Genomic DNA, 23267 nt, shown 5'->3' with positions numbered 1-23267 from the left:
TGTGTCAAAGCAAGGTGCTGTGTGCAGGGAAAGGTAATGCCTTTTGTTAGACAGATACCCCATGGTAAGCAGGTAAACCTTGCTTCAAATATGGGGCAGGAACCTGCAGAGAAGGGCTTTAGCACGTAAAAGTGTATCAGTGTTTTCAGGTAACATAATAATGGTTTTACATACCCCAAGTTTGTTGTTTACCAGTTCCATCAGTTGGTTGGGTAACACAGGTTCCCTTCCTGAACAAATCTTGCCTTGCTTGCACCTGTAAACCATCACAGCCAACGACAGCACTGCTGGCTGAAGAAAAAAAACCCTTTGGTTTTAATGAAATCCCTGTGGTTTTTTAAACTGGTACTCCTTATCAAAATAAAACATTAACATCAAATTACTCTGATTCAGAAACAGCATCTTTTTTTTTAATACATATACTTGTCTGTTCTGCCAGGTAATTGTTTAGCTTCCCAGGGAATTGCATATATGTTGCAAATGGGAAAGTTCAACCTTGTAAATCCTTTCTGTGGTGAGGCAACAGGAAACCCGCTTCTGATTACTAAGATCACCAGGTTTAATAGCAAAATTTAGTAACAAATTGCTAAAATTGACCTTTTGAGAGCTAGATTTTCCACATGCTCAGTCAGGAATCTCTTTATGATGTATAGGGGGATTGTCTTCCTCTCCACTTAGAGAATTACAAGAAGTGTTACTGTCACAGTGGTGCCATTTCCTTTTGTGACACATGCTTTGAATTAGCAGTGGCTGCTGCCCACTGTGTTAATATCAGCAAGCTTCTGAAGTAAATACATAGCAAGTCACAGCTCCTGTCGTAAGGAGGAGGGACACCATCTTTATTTATCAACAAGATAAAGTGGAAGGTTGATTTGGTTTGGTTTGGTTTTTTACCTTTGCTCTTTTTTGGTAACATATAAAACCATACTGAGGCGTGAAGCATGTAAGAAATGACTAATGGTGCTGAATCAATGAGTTCCTTCAGATTCAGAGGAGAGCTGGCTGTGCTCACCTGCTGACAGAATGCTCTCCTCTCCCTACACTCCATGCTCAGCTGGGGTACAGAATGCTTTTGGAATATCACCTCCTGCTCCACCTGTGCTCCTCTTCACTCGTGCAAAGGTGTAAAGGTAGAACCCTGCTGCAGTGATATTCCAAAATTACAGGAGGCTAAGGGAATACTCAGGCACTTGGTAATAATTGAGGTGTACAGTGTAGTTGCCGATGGGGAAAGGGGAAGAAGGGGAGAGTCTGGCTCGTGTATTCTGAGCAGTAGTCCCTAAAAGCTGGAGTTTGGTCATTCTGATGAAGTGACTCTGTTGTACCTACATTATACAGATCTTGCAGTCAATTCTCCATTGCAGATTCTGCTGCATGCAAGTGTCAGTTCAGCCCTTGGTGCCTCCTCCCTTCCTCAACTTTTGTTTCTTCCTCTCCAGCTGCTGTACTTGAACACATATATTTCTTCATATCTGTTATCTGCACTTTGGTCTAGACCTCCTGTAAATAGTGAGTGACTCCCTGAAGCAATTCTTACTGCTTCTACTTCTCTTTTTAGTCTTTTATGATATATCTCAATTGTGACATTTGCAAAAATATAAATTATTATGGATAGCTAGGCTGTGGGGCAGTCAGATACGGCATGTATTATTTATTTTGAAATATGTTTTTAAATTCTGCAGAGCCTTCAAGTTGCACAGCTTAACTGTTGCCTCCTTGATCCTTCCTGTCTGCTATAATTTGTGGCATTTATTTGTTGCATTTTGGTTTTGGAACATAATAGGAACTGTGGCTGATAGTCTGTCTGGATCTGTGATTTTTTTTTTTTTTTTGTGGACCCAGAAAGCAAATACAAAATTGTTTGTTTAAGGTTTTTCTTTATATTCTCTTCCAAAACACTGAAGTAAAGCTGTGCTACTCAAGGTTAAATGAAAAGTAGTAGACAACCGGGGGATTTTTTATCCAATTGTTTTTCACTTGTAGCTAAAAGAACATAAAATAAGTACCTCTTTGCAAAAATGTGAGCAAGTTTTGGACCTTTGTCCTTTAAAAATAAAGTTTGCAAGTACCTGAAAAACTAGCTATCCTTGTGACCTGTCTGGATGAAGAATAGTCTTGGCTTAGGAAAGTTCTGGGCAAGCTCTATGAATTAGCATGCATTAAATGATAGAATCATTTTATTGAGCAATAATAAAATATTGAAGTCAGATGGAAGGATGATGGGGAATTGCTATTTGCAGCTATGAAAGTGATGCATGTCATGTTAACTCCCAACCCAAACAACTCATTCTAAGATTTGCTTTCATGAAACTTAAAATCCTCTGTTTTGTCCAATCATCAGCTTTAAACCTGTTCCTTGTCAGTGAAGACAACAAATCTTTTTGCTTGCATCTGCCTGGGGGATGTGGAAAGCCGAGGTGGTCCTGTGTGATTAAATTAGATGAAAGACTTGCCTTCTACCAGTGAGACATGAAGTCTAATCAAGTGAAATGAGTTTTGAGATCTCAGCTCATTTCCCTGGGGAATATCTGCTTACATTACACAGTCACGACACCTAATTCATCACAGCTGATGCAGCTTTTGCTCAGAAGAGGACCTGGGACTGGGTGGCATGGGACTTGATCACAAGTCTCCCCCTAAGGAGGAGCTGCTTAGTGGAGTTAAGATACAGCACACTGAGGGGAGAGCTTTAATATGTTTCTTTAAAATAAATGATCCATATTTCTGTGTATCCAATCTTTTGGAACAGAGCGACTTAGGTGCAAAAAGGTAAAAAAAAATGCACTTTGTATTGAGTGTAGTTTATAAAATAATTGTCATAGAAATGTTAGAGAATACACTCAGTGAAGAGTCAAGTTGAGCTTCTTGTTACTTAATTTCTATGTTAAATGATGTTAGTGTATTTCCATGTACTAAGATAAGAAAGTAAAGATTATTCTACTTCCCTGACTAACAGACTGTTTCTGTTTTTTCCTTCCAGGGCATTGTTATAACTCCACTTCTGCTTTTGCTTTTTGTAAGTATCATGATATTAATATCTTCTAACTGGGTAATCTTGCACCTATCAGACATTATATTTAAGATGCAAATTTGGGCGATTTTCACAATACGGAAAAGGTTTTTCTGTTCCGTATTTGAAATAAGTTGTCTCCTAGGAAGGCCATCAAAATGTATTACAATGAATGCAAACACAATCTGCACCTCATTCTAAAATGACCAAAAGTTATATTTGTATAGAACTGCACAGCCATACACTATTAGTCAGGTAGAATGATAACTTGGTTAGGAGATCTCTTGGAGAACTTTCACGTGCAGGAGCTAGACAGGATTGTACTGATCTGAAATGGATGAGAGAACAATTGGAAAAGCACTCTTCAGATAAACAGAGCCTTGCTTTTGGACAATTGAGCCCATGGGTATTTTTGTGGTAGAGGTTAGCAAGACAAATTACTGGAGCCCCTGTGCATCATTAGATGTGATGCTGCTTCATTCCTGTTAGTTCAGTTGTTACCCTTCAGTCAGGACCTTGGGTCGTTACTGTTCATGGTAGAAGAAAAGGAAGAAGACCAAGCTTTATCTTCATGGTTTATAAAGACATGGATATTAGCATACAATGAAGAGGCTTTTGCAGGTGGGTGGTGGTACTTTAGTAAGTCCCTTGTCAGATAGGAAGTCTTGGAGCTTTAGGGTTTGCTGACATAAATGGTGGGATGTGGTACAAGTTGCTGAGGTCTGTGGCTTTGTGCAGAGTAGGGCATACAGCCTGAAGCACTTATAGGGTTTCAAGGAAGACATAAATTTTCTTTTATGTTTGTCTTACTGATGGCTTTGTATGTAAGCCAGCACACTGGAAAAGGGGGGAAGTGAGAAGTTTGTCTGAAACAATTTCTAAGTGGCATGAGAGTGGCTCACTGTTTATAGCAGGGATGCTTAAGCAACATATGGACTGTGTACAAATATAGCAGTATAAAATGGGATAAGTAGTACTGCAAGAGTGGCAGTAACATCAAGTACTGCCTCAGTAGAACTGTGTGGGATGATTTTTATTTTACTAGAACAAATTGTAATTCATTGATGTAGCTATGTTTACACACAAACTGTAACTATATTTGACCATATTGTGTATATTGATACACACCAGCAAAGCTTTCTTGCTATACCTGGGACCATAGACTTACTGTAGGCTGAAAAAGAAAACTTTTCTTAAAAAAAAAATGGTTGGGTGTTTTGTTATTCTTGCACCCAATATGTTGATTCAGGATGGTCTGCCTCACTGTTTTCCAATCCTCTTCCCTCTTGTATGGACTGTGTTTCTTCCACTAGTATCCATTTAATGACCTGTAGCTTTGATGCTAAGTGACTGAAACTTCAGCTCCTTTTAATTTTGCTTACTGACAGCTTTCACCCTGCCTTACCTCTCTGAGTTTTGGTGCTCTGAATAGTCAAAAGGGGTATTTTCTGCAGAAACTGAAATGTTAAGGATATATCTGCATATCTTTCAAGGAAGAAAAGGAATTTTTCTTTGGTGTCTTTATAGGCAGATAACAAGATATTCTGTCCCATAAATTGAGGTTTTCACTGTTAGTTCTCAGAAGAGATTGTAAAACTCCATGTGTGGGAAAAAAAAGGAAGGCAAAACATCTGTCTTTGTTCTTCCTACCAGCCCAGGAGACAGTTGTATGAGAAGTGTAAAATTCACATTAATTGTTGGGTGGTTTGTAACATGACTTGGACTTGTTCTTCTTGAGGAAGATACACACATGAATTGCTTTTTCATCAGAGTGATAAACAAACTAGTCTGGGGATGAGGGGAGTTACAAAAACTGTGGCTTTTTGTCACAAAGCCCAAAACTTGAGGAATTCTCTTGTGGTGTGTAAATATTTAAAACTTCTTTAGATCTTTGAGGGTTTCATACATGAAGAGCAGCATTCTAGTCAGCCCAGCAGCACATTTTGCTAGGATGAGATTTGCCTTCTCTGAAGGTTCAGTATATCCAGCTGTTTAGGACAGCAAACTGAACATGCACACCCTGACACACAGTTCCCATATCCTGACAGTCTGTGGTTTGGACTGCTGAAACTTTTTTATCTTGTGAAACTCTCTAGTTTTCCTCTGAGTTTCCTTGATGCATCTGGCCTGGTCAACACATAGTGGATTCAAGCACTATGTGTTGACAGTTCACACATTCCTGTGTGCTTGCCTTACAACCTGCAGCTTGATCATTTCATGTGGTACTGTGGAGTTACTGTGGAATGAGAAACACTGACTAAAAATTTCCTGGTTATCTTCTCTGAACCATTCATCAGTTTAGTCATGCAACTTAGCCTTGGTGCCTAAGTAATGCAGGGTGGAATTTTCAAGTTTCACAATAAAACTTTCATTTACCTAAACAATAATTGAGCTGGGCTTCTGAATACTATTCATGGACCTTTAAAGTCAATGCCATCAATGAATTTTAGTTCCTGAATCTGGTACTCCTGAGCATTACCTTTTCCACAGTTGTGCTATGACAGTCTGAATGCTATGCTGCATTAGTGATCATATTTGTTACTCTCCCTGTGTACAGTACATAAAATACCTTGAGTGCTGCCAGAAATGAAATACATTGTTGTCTATTAGCTTGGTTTTGTTATATAGTTTAACCTGAGGTAGCAGTTATCATTTATATTTTGCCCTATGTGCACCAGAGAATATAATGTTCTGAACTACCTTTATGTTCATAATTGCTCAGTGATATAAATACAAATTGTCTAAGCATTGATAAAGGTACATTGAAGCTATAATAAATAATGCATTTAATGCAAATAATTCATAACCTTAAATGCATTGTATTGAACATAACATTGTCAGTTACAGTTCTGAAAAGTATATTTCTACTATGAAACTTCTGGTGTAAAGCTTACTCAAAACTGACATTCTAGGAGGTTCTGATTAAAATAATGAAACCTTAAATACTGTGTGTGTAATTACTGGACTGTATGAGGATGCTTAGCTAAACTTTATAAAGAATAGCTGCCTTTGTCACAGATATCTCTTATTAACACCTAACAAGAAGCTATTGAGTCTTTCTTCCCAGATATGTTAATCAGCAATATCATCATTTTAACCCTTGTTATTAACAGTTGATATGTCATATTGCCAGCGAAGATGTTACAAATGAGTAATGTCCCATAAACTGTATATGACTGATTAGCGTTCATTTATGTTGTAAGCAGGAGTGTTGAAGCAAAGTAAGTTAAATCAGTTTCAAGGTAGCATGAGGTTATGCTGTTTGATATTTCTTTGCAGCATTCTGCAATGTTTCATTAACAGTGATTAGCAGGCTGTGTACCAAAGCATTCAGAGAGTGAGGCTGTCCATCTTCTGCTTGTCGGTTTGCACACTTAGCTGACACCAGAGGTAACAGATTGATCATGAAAATCTTTAAAACAGAGAACTAAGTTTCCTTTTCTCAAAGGCATTTGAGGAGAAAAAAAACCACATCAACTAGAAATAGTGTAGACTAAAATTTGCTTTTGAAAATAACTATATTACTATCAATAAAAAAATCACTGAGGAAGTAAAACACGTGGGTATGACTGTCCATCTTTACTTATCACATGATTTGTTCTGTGTGTTCAGTTTAGTTATGTCCTTCAGTATTTGTTACGTGATTCCTAATAACAGTTTGTGATTTGAATTAAGCATGCTGCAATTTGGCCCATTTACATTACTAAAAGACAGTTGAAACAAAGCTGCTGTCATACTCTGAAGATAATAGTGCTGTAATCTGACAACTTCAAGATGTCAACATCTTTTTATGACATCTTGTTTGAAATACAGAATATCAGGAGCACTGAACTCTGCAACAGTTGTAGCTGTATCACCACTTCTGTGCCCTTAGATTGTAACTTTAGTCATGGAAAAAAAGGAATATGTATGAATGCAGGTTTACTTTCACTGAGGGATTTCACATGCCTTTGTATTGCATGGGATGGAGGCCAGGCTGATGCCTCAGCAAGGTCACCCCTCGGATTTGCCATGGAAACAGCATGAGCATAGATAGTGTACCAAGAATGTGATGCAGAGTTACCTTTCTTGAGTAAAATTGGCTCTGTTGCTTCCCAGCCACACTGAGATAGAGTTGCCTTATCTGTCCTTAAAACTGGCTGAGCACGTGGACTGGCAGTTCTACCCAGCCACACAAGCTTGTGATTTTGTGTATTGTAATAGGTATGAAAATACAAGCTGTCAGTCATCTGCCCACCTGCTGGAGCCAAATGTGGTGCTGTGGTTTTTATGGCACAGGATCCCAGCTTTGCCACCTTCTTGGTATTAGCCTTGGTGATGAGATGCTCAGTGCCTGACAGATGTGGTGTTTTCAGTGCCTGGAAGCACAGCCAGGTTGGCTATCAAAGTGACTAAAGTCTCAAGTGTGTGAATCTATGTACTTCTATTGAAAGCCATCAAAATATGTTAGAGATACGTCAGTATATTTACATTTTTATGTACTTCACATTCTTCAGAAGCATGTCTGCAAAGCAGCTAATGTGGAATGTTAAAGACCCAGTACAAAATTCATGTGTATTTTTAAAGATACACTCGGCAAACCCTCTGTGTGATTGTCAGGCATTACTCCCCTGTTAGCTCTTTTACCAATGAAGATTACCGTGACATTTGTGTCAAAACAGGATCTTCCCAAGGCTTTATCAGCTTGCTCCTGTTCTGGATTTCTGAATTTTTATGTTGGCATTGAAGTGGTGATGTCATAAGTACTACAAAGTAGCCCTGCTGAAAGAATTCAGGAGTAGACAAATGAAGGAAATTCCGTGCAAGTAGTGCAGAGAAAGTGAGCAGTGAATAAGACATGAGTAAAATTAGAAGCTGGTTTAGATACTGAAGAGCTTTTCCCAGTACTTACAATATTCAAATTAAAATATGGGCCAAAAAGTTGCTGATACTTCTCAAATTTTTTGCCAAGTCTACTCCAATCCCATTAATTCAGATAAATCTGTTTATTGAAAGAACCTGTCAGTACTTTTTTGTTTTTAAACAGAATTTCTACACACTATGCCTTGTTTTTCTTCTCAAGCACTTGGTAAATGAGAGTTGATACCAGTGAAATGAATCGTTAAATATGCAAATACCTTAGTAGCTGGAAAGCCTTGGAAGTTGATAAGGAAGTTGCAGCTAATGGATTTCACTGGTATGTGACAAAAGGCTGATTACAGTGTGGGGGGAAGGGAGGGGAGAGCAGCATAGTGCATTAGCTATTAACAGATCAACTCATTCATGTGGAAGATTTAAAGTGCATCATTATTTCTACCTGGTTATTTACCTCACTGTTTCCTTTCTTCTTTAATCATTGGGAAAACAAAATTCTCTGATCTGATCCAAACTCCTTACAAAACTTTTTAATGACTGCTGTGAAATATTTTCTTAATAATTTTATTCCTTTTTTTCACATTCACCTTTTATGGCTTTGTTATTTAAATTGGAACAAGTAATAGAGAATAACAGGGACCCTCCCTGTTCCTGACACACACTAAAAATACTGTAGATTTTTCTAGGTGCTTTTCTACATGTTAATGCACTTGAGATTTTCCTCTGTACAACACTAAGGGAGCCTTTCAAGTGTACAACCTACTTAAACATGGGCAGAATCTTACTAGGATCATAGATTCAGGCTGCCAGGAGCATCTCATCCTGACTCACCCAATCTGCCTCTTTTCCATGCTGTGCAATTTGCCTCAAAACTGAGCATGATGCAACCTAAAAGTAAGGATTTTTGCTCTCCCTCCACCCCTGCAATACTAGAAACTTGTATCTCTGATGAACAGAAAACTAATTTTCAGTAAGTACTGGTTATAGGTGTTTAATCCATTTGTCTTTGTTGCTGCTGTTACACAGCTGAATAGCACTTCTCTAAAATGTATCACCCTGGCTCAGACTTTCTCTTTGCCATCCTTCAGTCAGCTAGGCTAAACAAGCCATGCATTTCTAATCTTTAAATTCACAAAACAAATCCCTTAATCTGAGGTGTTTTGTGCACCTGCTCCAGTTTTAATTCCTTCTCAGCCCAGGTAAAATGAATCCTGCACAGTTGTGCAATGTGCTTCACAAGGACTTATCCAGGCCTTGTGCAACGTCTCCAGTATCCCTATATCTCTACTGATTTATTTCTCCTGATACATCACAGTTTTCTTTTTCATGGATAAATAATATTCATGGTTCTTAATTACCCTGTATTTACTAATCTATGTCTTTCCAGTTAGTCACCCCCTTGTTTGCAGCAGAATTTTTGGATGCTAGTCCTTAAATCTCAGCTCTCCAAGGGTATTAATCTAATTCCCATTTAGGTGTTTCTAGGTTGTAAACTTGATCTTGTTTCTGCACTAACCCTCAAGATCATTGCACCACAGTTAAGTGGAAGAGTTGCTCTGGTGTATTTCAGATGAAGAATATCTATGGTTATTTTTACAGCTCTATAAAAGGCTTTAAAATCCACAGGTATGCTTGGATTGGCTTGGAATTTAATGTGTCATAGGGGAGCGCAACGGGGATTAGGCATCTGTGATCACTTTAACAAGGGAAACCCAAAATATACAGTCTCATTGCCTGAGCCAGGAAATTTAAAAAAAAAAAAAAAGGTGAGATTATCAGCTTTTCTTTTACCATACTTCTGAATGTGATATTTTGATTTTTTTATTTGGCAAAGGAACAGGAAGGTATATTTAGACTACTAAATATTTTTATTTGTGCCAAATCAATTTGCACAGCCAAACAAGCATATAGAATATGCAAGAATTTGCCAAATACACCTAGTTATTTAGCAGAACTAGGGACTTGTGTTTAATTTTAAAGAGTAACGGTGGAACATCTCCTTGTTAAAATACATGACTACCAAAGCATTGGATGAAATCCCTGTTTTACCTTAGCCCATTTCTGAGGGAAGAGACAATTTGCCATTTTTGACAGGCATAATTAAAAGCTGTATTTTAAAATTTAAACATGTTCTATAGAAACTCCATTCTCAGTGATATGCCTCCCCTTCCCTTCCACCCATTCAAGGTGGATTATTTCAGTATCAATCAATGACTCTCGGTCAGTGGCTGGGAGCTGGCATTTCTCACACAGCTTCTCTGCCTTACCAAGATGTCTAAATACTCTGCATGGGAGTGCCTTTAAAGCAGTGGGGTGGGAAGGACACCCCAGTGACCTGTCAGCTCTGTTTAGATGTTATGTGGGAATGACCTCTTTTGACCTCCTACCTGAAATCTGGAGCTGGGCACTGTGGAACTCACAGGAGCACATCAGCGCTCTTCCAACTGCTCCCTACTTCCCTGAGCCATCAGCATCATTACTGCCCATGGCAGGGTGTTCCCAGCAAGGCATTTCCATTTGCCACACACCTGGGTTACTCAGGGCCATGTGCTTATTTTTCTGCTGTACCATAGCATGTTGCAATGGCTGGGACAGGATAAGGGCTCTGGAAAGAGCCCAAAGCAAGGGAGGGTTTTGTTCAGCTGCTAGTTCAGTGACCTTCATCACTAAATTGGGTCCCATCCACATCTTTTCCAAAAGTTCATTGCATTCTGTGTCCTTTCTGTTAAGGGCCTGCCACCCACAACTGGATGTACAGGGATTGCGGGGTCCAGACTGGATCTGGGCTGGATGAGAGGAACCAGAAACAGCAACAATACACAGAATTTCAAGAGGGATCTCAGAGTAGCCAGACCTTCCCAGCGGAATGTAAAGAAAAGCTTAAAATGTAGTATCTCATGTAAGAGAGGAGCCAGAAGTGCCCCTCCCCATTAGTTCTGCCCTCTTTTTACCCCTGCCTCACTTCCTCCTCTGTTCCTCAACAACTGGTGAGGCTGAAGCTGGTTGATGGTGTGTGAAGAGCGCAGACACAACCTGAGGAAGCATTAATTGCAGGAGAGCCCTGGGAGAGTAAAAGCTGCCCCCAAAGAACAGCCTGCTCCAAAGTGGATGCAGTATGTGCAGCACATGTGTCACTGGGCTGTAATTTGGTGGGACTGGGAGGATGTGTGTTTCCTCTGAGTCCTGGGCAGTGTAGATGTGGGAACACCCACTGTGATACCTGTCTGGTCAGCCAGAAAGACAACAATGGGGCATCTGGCTTGTGGAGACAGTCTAGGCTGGGAGATGGAATTGTCTTGTTTTTATGCAAGGAATGTTGGGTTTTGCTCTTTGTTTTTTTACCATATCCACTTAAATATAGCCTTTTAATTAAGGATAAGCCAGTGTTTATACCACAAACTCATAAAGAAACCCACTAAATAATTTGTGAGGTTTTTTTAAAACAGGCAGTCTCTTGAGAGGAAAGGTCTAGGACTAAATTAGCAAGAATGCTGCAGGTCAGGTTTGAAGTACTGCATTGTGACAGAATTGTTTGGGAAGATTTGCCTGGAATTATCTTGCTGCTTATCTGAGTTGCCCTGCTGAAATCACTCAGATTATTTAAGTGAAAAGTATCTTTCCCTGAGCAAGAATTTTTAGGGTCTTTTTTTGAATAGTGAATCCATTAAAGCAGAGCTGTCTTATTAATAGACCTTTAACTAAAATGCTATCCTGAATATCCTGCAACAATCTCAAACTTACCTTTAAAAAATTTTCTTAAATAAGCACAGACAATACAGTGGCATGAAATCTGTGATTCCTTTTTCATTAAATAGTGCATTTTATCTTCCATACATCATTCCAATCAAGTGGGGGTGGATTTTTTCAGCTGTAAATCAGCAGGTTGATTCTATGATGTTTTTATGCCAGTTCTTACAGTACTTCTGTTTGCCATTGAAGAAAGGTTCATTTTTAGGCATGGAGATTAATATAACAAGAAGAGCAGCCAAATATAATCAGCCATAATGTTAATTACAGTGTAATGCAGATCATCTAGGCAGTTTGGTTTTTTTAAATTTGTTTCATGAAGCAAATTAAGCACAGAACTTAGCTTGATCCAACTGAAACCTGAGCAAAATCATATTTATTCTTTCAGACAGTATATTTACATTTTGTAAGTGTGTAGGAAGGTTTGATTAACATTATATCAACATTTTTCTTCTATTCCTCATTTCCCACTTCTCTTTCTCAAAACAGACGTGGCAAATATATCCAAAGGATATGTTCAAAGGAACTCTGGAACCCAGGCAGTGTCTGAGAGTCCATGGGACACTTAGAGTTGTGAGCCTGATAACTTTTCATGCTACAGATGTTAAGAAGGCCCTAGTCAAATTATGCTGCTATTAGCTGTGGGTTTTTTAGTAATTTTGACTCCTTATGGTTAGCCACTGTATGTCCAGAGTGTGGGTTAAAATGTCTTTTTCTTCTGTGTAATTGAGAAGTTCCTGCCTTCTCTTCAGCCTATATCTTGTCTTCTGTGTCTTTCTCAGGAAATAGATTTAAGGTAATACAGGAGTTGATAGACGTAATCTAACTGATAGATTTTGATAAGAAAACAGCCCACTGAAGTTATTGTCATAATACACAAATGGGAAACAGAGTTTAGAAGTCTGTTTGAAGACTTAATTATCAGTACCTTTAATTCAGTTTGTAATTATGTAAAAAGCACAACAAAACAAATACCAAAACCCCATATCCAAAGCAGAACATGTCCTTATATATACACAAAGTACTTAAAAATTCACATTTTGAAGACAGTACATTTGAAGTAGTATTTTAAAAAACTGGCAAGACTATGCCTTTTTCAGCAGCGTGTTATGCTGTTGAATAGTTTTTCATCCCAGACTTAGAAACTGATTATACATGCACAGAACATAAAACTTAAAATTCGTGAGCAAAGTCCAATCAACGTTTTTATAGAAAAGCACAGGAGTCACTGCCAAAGTGTTGTAGTTCTGTGAAGCTATGCAAGTGTCCTGGCATGCACACTGCTTGCTTAGATTGACTCCTCTGTGGCCCAGGCAGATTTTAAAGTTTAAAAATCTTCACTTTCACTTGAAAAGGCTTCCTTGAATATACAGTAAGTAATGCTTTTAGCTCCTCAGCACGTAACAATAAGTCCAAATACAGTTGGAAAAGCTATGAACCGTTTAAAATTTCAGAAGATCCTTACAAGAATTAACAAGGAGATCATGAGTGGTATGATGGAGTTCTGTGCTTTCTGTAGGGAAACACTCAGAGTGCCCCATGTCCCCGGGGGAATGTGGCTGCACTGCCAGACTTTGGGTCCTCATGTGGGTGATCTGAATCTTCCCATGCAAGCTTTTACTTCTCCCTGTTAAGTCCATGGGAAATTTAGGCTCCTTAATCTCAGTGCTCTCACTTAGTCCCCATGTGCAGACCAAAATTCTCAGCTGACATCATCCTCAGGTGCCCTCCAAGCATCTCTGTGCCCACATTGTTAAAGCTAGAGCTGATGGTGAGAGGATGCTGTAATTTATTAAGTGGCCAGACTGAGTCTTAGCTGATGTTGCCAGTTAAGGTAGCATACAAGCAGCAGTCATTTCCTGTACATTCCTCCTGAGACTTTCCACCTAGAGTGTATTCAGAAAGGGACATATGTAATCTGATGCCATTTGACTGCACCAAAAGTTCAGTTTGCACAGACATCCCCCATAGGCATGTTAGCCAACTTCCCAAGTGCTGCATATACAAATGTATTGGTACAAAAAAGCAGTGCTTATAGATGTAGACCACTCAAAAAATTATATGTATAATTGGTGTTTTCTCATCAGATTATTTAAGTAAATGTTGCAGATGTACATTTCTGCATAAAGTAAAATACTTTGGTATAGGAAATTTCTAATTTTTCTGTTCTTCAAATTTGTGAAGAATCTTGTTATATGCCAAAATGTTTTATTTTGTATGGCCATATATTGATTTTTTCAAGACAGAGTTTTTAGCAAGTTACTAGGTTACATGATCACCTTCTCTGTGATGCCTGCAGGTGGCTTGGAAAGGGAGATAAGTGTCCAAAGTATCATTCAATCTGACTGTAATTTATGAGAATGACATGATGTAAGAATGTTTTTGGAAGTCATCATCATTTAGATGGAGCTGAAAAGATTCTGAATTCTGCCATTATTTTGAGAATCTTTAAAATTAAGTGCAAAATACAAAATAGAGTGGAGCTGTGAAAACCTCAATGTTGTGTCATTTACCTCATCGTGAAACAAGTGATTGTCCATGGAAACGCTGACAATGGTATTTATTCTTCTTAGTGTGTATTTCTTAATACATGTTCTATTGCTGTTAAACAGGTGTTAAGTTACATTAAATGAAACTTTTCAATTACCTAGCCTAAAACAAGTCCTGGCAAAATGTAAAAAATACTGTGTATTTTCCTAAGCATTCTGAAGCAGGGTCCAAAAGTCCCACTGACTATGTGTGTTCCTGTTTTCTACCTGCATCTTAAAAATTACTTCTAACATTTACAATTTTAGTTAGAAAGAACATGTATTTGAAGACTAAGCCTGTCAGTTCAGTTGTCTTAATGAAAGAATAGTTATATCCTTTCAGTATATCTCTTTTTTAACAGCATTGAAATAAAACATGTGAATGTTGTCTTCACTATTTTATTATTTTCATTTATTTATTGAAGTAACTACACTGACTTGTGTTGCTTGATGTTTGTATAAATGGTAAAGTAAGTCGAGCTAACTGTGTAGTTAGGAAGATTCACTCCCTGTCTCTTTAGACCATCATCCTACAAACGCTTATATAATTTACTTGGCATATATGTGTAGCAGGTTTTCAGTTAAATGAATATTGATGGAAATATTACCCTAGGTTATAAAATAATCAGAGATTGGTTTAGTTCTGTTTTGTGGAACACCAAATGCTTGATTGTGACTTAACTATTAAACATGTGTGCAGCTACTTCCAGTGCACAAAACAGGTCCTAGTTTTTATGTGTAAAATAAAATGCACACTAATGTGTAATGTCTCTGTGAAATTCAAAGATACTAAGAAAAAGTGCAATGTTAATGGTATATCTTTATTTTGTAGCTTGGATCATCCTCCTCTGTGCCTTTTACATCCATATTCTCGCAGCTGTTTATGACTGTTGTAGTCCCTCTTATTATTGGACAGGTATGTCTTTTAAATATACATTCTTATTTAAAAAAACAAGATAAAGAGAGCTATCTTAAAGACAGACTGGCAACCTGATAAGCTGCCACATAGGAACAGCCTGAGGATAGTGAAGTCTAATATCAGGGAAAAGATGCTACAGTGCTCCCTGGAGCCACATTGATCTTTGTTGAGATTGAGCATCTGTCCCTCACTTCCACAAACACGCGCTGCAGCTGAGCAAGGAGGGAGCTCGTGAACATAAAGTGGGAAAAATGGCAGCCCAGGCTGGGAGAAATTCCAGCCCCATACAAATGAGCTTTGAGAATACTATGTGGCCCTTTTGTCACATGCCCTTTGCCTGGGGGTTGAAGAAAGTCCTCCCTCTGTAGTATCTACTAATAATTACAGACGTAAAAAAACCCTCAGCGTTAATAAACATATAAAGGCTAAGCAGTCACAAGTTAAGAAATCATAAAATTAAGGCTGCTCAAGCCATTTTGCTTATGCTTTGCAATACGGGGTTTAGTTGCACAATTTCAAAGTATTTCTGCATGACTCCTCTATCATGTTATGCTGGGTGGAAGATATTTGTTGTGTAAATGAGCAGTAGTTCAATATTTAATTTTATACTTATTTCATTCATATATTCACATAAAGCCTTATTTTTTATGGCATATGATGAAAATTTTCACTGAATGTAAAAATACTAATTGCATATATAAGGTTTTCTGTGACCCTTGTCTTTGTAGTGCCTGTTTGTTCACAAATGTTAATATTAGTTGTTTTTTCTCCCATGTCATGATGGGAAATCATGATAGTAAGACCAAAAGTTGTCAGAACTGTTGTCACTGTTCTTGGACACTAAATCACCTTAAGTCTAATTCTTATTTACTTGTAAGTATTTGTTGTTCTCAGGCATTCAGAATGCACAGAGGGAATATCAGTGGGATTTGAAGCTCATTGTAGCATCCAGTTGAACTCTGGATTCAGCTGGAACTTTCTGAATTTTGTCAGCCCAAAGCAGACTTTGAAATGGAAGGCATGGTTAAAATATAGGTAAATGAAAGCAGAAGCTATAAAGGAGTACCCTGGACAAGGTTAAGAATACCTGTCATTGCCTGTGCTATATAGGACAGTCAATCAGTCTTGTATCAAACTAGAATTGCACATTTCAAAATTGGCATCTACTGTAAATTATCGAATTCCTAGTGAAGTTTGCTTCTTTTGATCAAAAAACCCCACTAAAGTCTAGTAGATGATGAGTATGGTAAGCATGACAGGAGCCATCAGCACCTGTGTAACTTCCCTGTAACCATATCAGGTGGAAAATGGACATTACCTTTGTTTCCCTGAATGCTGTGGAGCTGCTCTCATGGTTTGAATTAAATGCTTAAGAGTTTCCTTATTAATTAGGATAAAGGGTTGCTGATTACCTACCTGTGTACTGCATACTTACCTCATTAAAATTAGATGTCCACCAAAGGCAGGCAAGCAAAACTACCTGAATCCTCTTCTGAAAGGTCCAAAAACTGGAAGCTGTTAGTTGGAAGCCTTAGGTGGAAATTTCTAGGAAACAAATGCATGGCAGCAGATTTAGCAATGAAGTGTCCAGTAGCCATGGAGTATCAGCATCTGTTTCACAGATAATAAGCCCAAAGATGATGGTAGATTGCTGGACAAAGTGATTGCAAAATTTCAAGAGGACTTTCATCTGTATATATAATAGAATGTTACTTTGGAAAGATGTTACAAGAAATTGATATGTGAGCTAATTGGTGGAGTTGGGTGTTCTTTCAGCTGTAAGAACTAATGAGGCTGAGCATCACCAGTTGAGCAGTAGGCACATGAAATAAGTGCTCTGTGTGATCACAAGGTTGAAATCAGAATTGTGATGAGACTTAACTGAGATGGGATTTAGGAGTTCTGATAAAGACTGAAAGAAAAAATAGAGAATCTTAAGGCTTGTGTAACCCAATGACAAATTGTTTGGGTTTTTATAAATACACTTCAACAAGAAATAAGGTGATTCTTCTTTAAAAGTGTTTGAAGCAGTTTCTGGAAGTGAATGGTCAACAGAAATAGCTCACATTCCTCTAAGCATAAAAACTTTGTTTCTGAAGTTACTGCACTTGACCATATGTGTTCAGAGGATGTGGAAGAGAAGAAATGCTAATGATAGCTATTTCATTGAGATTTCAGATCAGAAATGCCAGTCATTTACTTTGATTGATAAGGTAGAGCTGTACAAAGGCAAACCAACCTGCCCAGATAGGAGTAGAAGCTGTTTCTGAAGGTGGATATCCAAAAGTAATGGGCAGGAGTCAGGGAAAACAGTGAGCGAGAAAATTACTGATACCAAGAGATCCAGTGATAGGTCTCCTTGCCCTTCATCTGTTCCAATTAAGTGGGAAGTTTTGCCCTTTGTTCAAAGACCACCACTGACTCATTACTGAACTGTTGCCCAACATGTGGCACAGGGATGTGTTTGTGAATCACAGGTTGCTCACTCTGGGGTTACAGATGTGTTAGGAGATAATGGCCCACAATTCCTGAATGACAGCTTCAGCATTTAATTCTAATTTATCATTTCATGCCCACAACATCAATTCCTTACCACATGAAGTCATACTGTTCAGCAGAAAAGTCAGTGGAAGAATGCCTGGTTAGGTTACCTGGTTGGTAACAAAGAGCTTGATTGGGAGAAAAAAACCTCCAAGCTTGAAACCTGCCTGCTTGGAGGATTGCCTCTCCTCAGCCTTCCTAACTCATCTGTGATCAACAGGGGCTTTATGCTCGAACCATGTCAGTGTAAAACAGAGAAGGCTGCTTAAAGGAAGTGTTCTCTAAGGGCTTTCTTTTCCTTTAAAAAAATCTTGCCTCTGGGAAAACCTGTGTTGCCTAAATGCTCATTTCCTGAGTAGGCTGCAGAGCTGGCTGTTTGAGCAGCCCCTGGGATATAAGCAAAGCAGATGAGAAGGTGCTTTTAGATTTGTTTTGTTTGGGGGTTTTTGTTTGCTTTATGGCAAAATATATCGAGTTTTGGTTGGTTGGCTGGCTTCTCAGAATTTTTAATGATGGCTGGGAGGAAGAAGTCGCAATAGTGTAATTGATGCTTATGTTCTACTATTTTTTAAACAATTTTTTCAGCGTTTCAGGACTACTATTGAGAGGAGTCAAACATGCTCTTCTAGCTACTGACAGTGAAATGTGTAAGGGGCTGCAGTTCAGGCTCTGCTCAGGTGGTGGCCCATTCTTTAGGGGAAGAAAGAACTGTTAAAGGAGGAGGAAGATATTATGTTATCAGAGAGGCACCAAGTCTCACGGATAGCAGTGATTGATAGATGCTCTCCAATAAGGAGAATCACTGTGCTCTTTGTCAGAGATGTGCAGGTTGTCTGAATGTAAAAAATGTTGCAGCCTGTGTCCTCAGTGTCTACAGATGTGTTTTGCTAATTGACAATCTGATGTTGCTCAAATCAGTATTGATAGTATAATATTGCATTTGTATTTATAGAGTAACGAATAAGACCCCTCTGACAAGAGGTCTCAAAAAGGGACATAATCTATAGTATTTTATAAAGATCTAATTTTCTATAAGCCTTGAAGATCTGTGGTGGGTAGGAGCTTGTTATTTGTGCATCACTCTTGCATACCTCTAAGGGGAATTTGAGAATACTTGTTATACAATAAACATGGTAATAGATATTTCATGGAAAAGATTTTTGAATGTGCTCTGGCAGCTTGAAGTTCTGATTTTTTTTTTTATCTGGGTAGCAGAGTCTTAGTTAAGATTGCTGCTCTTGAGCTGCTGTGATTTTGCTACAATCATTGTTTCCCTGTCCACAGATATTGGTAATATTTTTAGCCATCAAAATGTAAGGTTTTGAGAAATATCCAAGCAGTCTCTCCATGACCAGTTGTGAGATTTAGCTGGAGACTGTTGTTTCTTTGCTTATTTTTTTTCTTCTGAAGTGACAGATAACAGGAGCAGTGAAACCCACTGCAATGTTTCCTTTCCCCTTTTTGCAGACTTTCTCCATTCCCTACACCTAAGTGCTTATGACAGACTTTTATTTTATGTTTTATATTAAAGAGCGATTTATGATTAAATGTTAATGAAATAGAATTTTCACTGTGCTTTCATTATATTCTACTAGTTTGAACATTTTTCAAAGCAGCACACCAAAACCCACTGTTTTCTATGAATAAATAATAAAAAGCTTGTCTGTACATTATCATTCAAGCATTTTCTAGTTGCCCCATTGGTAATTTGTCTGCCAGCGTAAAGTGGGCACTTCACATTAAACAGACCTTAACTAAAGCTAAAATTAATGTTATGATTCTGTGTAGTTCTTCTTCCCAAATCTATAAAATTAAACCAGTTGTACAGAAATCCTCACTGAATCTAGTCACACACCAAAAAATCATGATATCCTACAAGTAAAGGATTTTAAGTGCCTTCTGCATCATTGCCCAAAATGTTCCAGAGGAGCCCTATCAGCATTTGGAAGGTGTGCTTATAAACACAAGTCTAAAAGTATGCATGTTGCAATACAAGTTGTAAGTGAAATTGAAACTAAAAAGCTTAGCAAGGTATTTATTTTTAAAGAATAAGAAATGGAAAGGGAAAGGTAGGTGGCAGTTGATGGGGACTAGAAGATACGATTTCACTAAGCTGGTTTATAGTGGGTGGGAGAAACAAAAATTAGCAGAACTGTTATCAAAAGGGGAATATTGTCAAATCTTTTTGTTCTTATAAATTAAATCCACACAGAAGTAGCCCTGATTTTCTTCAAAGTCCAGGGGAGCTACAGGGAAGAGCTACAGATGAACTCTTCTAGGAGCTTGTTGCAGAAGACCAAAAAAGCAGATAGACAGCTTTCAGAGCACAGTTCAGTCCCTTCTAACACCTGACTCAAACAGGGAACAGAGCCTAGTTTCCACAGAATAAAAAATGTGAAGGAAACATATACTGCTGCTGCAGGCACCCTTCAGATTTTTGTTATGTTGCACCTGTTTATAAGGTTTTAAAGCAACAGCTGTGAATTACCTCAAACTGTGAAAGTTAATTTTGAAAATGGCCTCATGTGGTTTTTATAAACCTTGCTTTAAAGGTGTATATGTGTCAGGAGCCACCTCCTGGGAGTAAACTGACTGACGTAATGGAGTGAGATAGCTTTTAGGGGAGTTTGGTAAGCTGAGAGAAGAAAACAAGATGCTTGTAGAAAAAAAAATCTTTTTCCCTCAGATTTCAAAAATGGCTTTTTTCCACCCCATCTTCAGAAAAGAAACATTTGATTGCACACTCTGTAGTATTAGGATAGATTTGACATTTGCTGATGTCCTAGGAAAGCAGGTGAACCATCACAAAGTTTGGAACTTTACAGCAATATTCAGGAACAGGTGGGAATTCATGCCTTCACGCAGACACAATCCCTCTAAAATGATCAGGACAGGATCTTGCTGAAGTGGTACAAGTTCTGCTTTGTAAAAGTGTGTATTTGAACTGCAATGCAGACCTTGTAAAATGGAGGGTGGCTATGCTGTAGAAACCTGTGAAGGATGTTCCACCTTAGCATCTTATTTCTGCAGCCCAATTAATCCCTCTTCCATTCCAGGATCTGATTCTTTATATTAGTTTTCACAGTTTCTGTCATCTTCGTTGTTTTTCTTCCCAATTCTCTCACCTTTCATGTCTTACAGGCTTCACTGACCTAGTTGCCAATATTCCATGCAGTTGTCTTTCTTGGTTTGCCATTACTATATAAGAAGAGATACAGAAAAATTATTGGACTACTGAAAATATCTCACCTGATCAAATATTTTCAAAAGAAAATTTTGCATTTTAGACTTCATTGCATAAGTCTGTTGCTATAAGTAGTAATAATTAAGAATGAGTTAGGAATCTTACCTTAGAAGTCAAATTAAGTAAGATAACTGCTGCATTTAGGAATGGTGATAATCCAGCATAGTTTCAGCTTGTTTACTCGTGTGTTTCAACACAAGAAAAAGGTGACTTGTGTTTCTTTGTTGAGATGGTAAAGCCCCAGGTGTTTTTCCCAGGTATTTAGAAGAACATGCCAATACACGATAAACAAAAAGACCAGAAGTGCAGTAAACCACTGTAAATTCTGTTAAAGAGGAAATCAGTCCAAAAGAAATGGTAGAATCAGGAGAAATCTACATAATGATGCATAAAAATTTTACATAATGATGTAAATACCAAGAGACAGTCTTGCGTATGATGGAAACAGAAAAGGTGACCTCCTATCCATTTCCTTAGGGTTTTTGGGTTTGGGTTGTTTGAGTATTTTTTTTAATTTCTTGGGTTTAATAAACAAATAAGTTAAAGGTCTAGATAATTTTTAAAATATGTACTGCATGACAAATGTCAGAAATTATTCCATTCCATATAAGGTGAAGAGAGAGCTCCTAGCCCTATTTAGTTCAATTAATAATGAACATTAATGAATTACTTTGTTTATTGCATTTTTTATCTTGTATGTCCAGCACTTGAGCAGACAGGTGGAAACAGTCTAGCTGTATTTTCCTGACTGATTTCTGTGGGCATACAGTGAGACTGTTTTGAAGGTACAATTACAGATGTGAATTGTTTTTCTGTAATACACTTTCTGCTATTTTCATGTATGATCTAATAACAGGTGAGCATCATTTACCTGCTTTCCTGGAACAGCAGATCGTGTTTCTTTGCCCAGTGATGTTAAGGGAAATAAGCATATGAGCAGTGAGCCTGTTTGCTTAGGGAGGTTGGTGTTTAGACAAGGAGGTTATGGCAGGATACAGAGCAGCCTGTAGGAAAAATACAGTGGGTATAACTATTCTGGTAGAAGAACTAAATTGAAATGGGGACACTACTGTTAATTCAAGTGTAATTACATTTCTTTGTTGTTAAAAATTAAATCCTGGGCAAGAGCAAAGTTTGAGCCTGAAACTGTGTTTTGAAGCAAATTTGAGCTGATGCCTTTCCAAAACCTTTGGAGATTGCCAGAATGTAGTCTTCAGGAGGTGGTTGCCTGCTGGACACATTTATGTTCTTTTATTGTCTAACTTTTCTGTGAGTTTATCAGCATCTTTCATCATGCAGGGTGTTTATAAAATACCACCTACTACTAAGTATTGCTTCTTTCCCTCTCTTTTTCTCCACTAAACTGCAGTTTGAAGAAAGAATTCACCTTCATGTTCTTTCATGTGCACCCTCTGGGTCAGCCTTACCCTGCTCTTTGGGGCTGGCATTTGAATCTGCACAGAAGTCCTTACAGTTCATCCCTACCACCATCACTGGTGAGCTCAGCCTTGGCCAGGGGTGGGGCTGTGTTGGAACTGGCTGGTACTGGCTCCATAAGGAAGCTTCTGGCAGCTTCTCCCTCCCAGAAGCCACCCCTGTTGCCTGCCCCACTACCAAACTTTTCCACACAAACTCAATACATCCCCTTTTTGCTCTTTTCCATCAGTGTGATGCATCTATTTTGGATGCCAGTGGTTCAAATTAACATTCAAAAATTACAGTGTTAGCTTTTGCTGCATTTCCAGACAAATGAAGCTCTAGTATTTCAGCCCAGGCTCTGAATGTGTGTTGTCTTTGTTGGATTTATCGTTATTTCGCTACAAATATTCACAATTTTTTTTTTGTAGTTCTGTATTTACCCTGAAAAGTTATAGAATTGGGTTAAGAATTAAAAGGCTTTCAAAGCATCCTTGTCCTGAAGCAACTCTGCCAGGCATGAATAACAAATGGATTGTTTTTCAGTCAGAGTGAATCAGCTGACATGAGCTTCTGTAGGGTTGTATTTCTCCCCTCAAATTATACAAGAATTTAGGTTACCTTGAGTCAGTGATTATAGGCTGAATTGACCTCTGAAATTACAGAGCATGTTGAACCTCGTGAGAAGATCAAAAATGGGGTTCTGTGTTAGAGGAGATGCATTTTGTCTGTATTGAGCACATTTAGTACAACACTGGGTTGATTACATGTTTTCCTGAAGCCACAATTTAGTTCTTCAGGGTCTGACTATGTAATTTTTTTTAAAATACAGTGTGCAGTAAGAAGCTATATTGATATTTATGGTTGTTGATTCACAAAATTTCCAGACTAGATAAAGGTGGATATTTAAAGAAGGTATCACTCAATTGAAGATTCTGAGGAAATACTTGAAGTTTCATTTTTGAAATGTTTTAACTCTTCTCTTCTATGTTAGTCAAGGATAAATAT

The 23267-nt window shown here is 38.1% G+C and overlaps 1 protein-coding gene across 5 annotated transcripts in view; it reads left to right on the top strand.

The window, feature by feature from the left end:
- Nucleotides 1-23267, top strand: part of SLC10A7 (solute carrier family 10 member 7) — a 143500-nt gene that overhangs the window by 91078 nt on the left and 29155 nt on the right. For all 5 annotated transcript variants that reach the window (XM_085058195.1, XM_085058193.1, XM_085058194.1 and 2 more), the window contains 2 exons: nt 2981-3016; nt 14972-15055. In XM_085058195.1, the coding sequence (XP_084914321.1) occupies nt 2981-3016; nt 14972-15055 (120 nt within the window). The remainder of the gene's footprint in view (nt 1-2980; nt 3017-14971; nt 15056-23267) is intronic.

The sequence above is a fragment of the Lichenostomus cassidix genome, chromosome 4, assembly GCF_008360975.1.
Source record: "Lichenostomus cassidix isolate B80296 chromosome 4, HeHo_3.0, whole genome shotgun sequence".
NCBI classification, from domain to species: Eukaryota; Metazoa; Chordata; class Aves; order Passeriformes; family Meliphagidae; genus Lichenostomus; species Lichenostomus cassidix.
The sequence above is the reverse complement of the archived record's forward strand: the minus strand, read 5'-3'. Positions and strand labels throughout refer to the sequence as shown.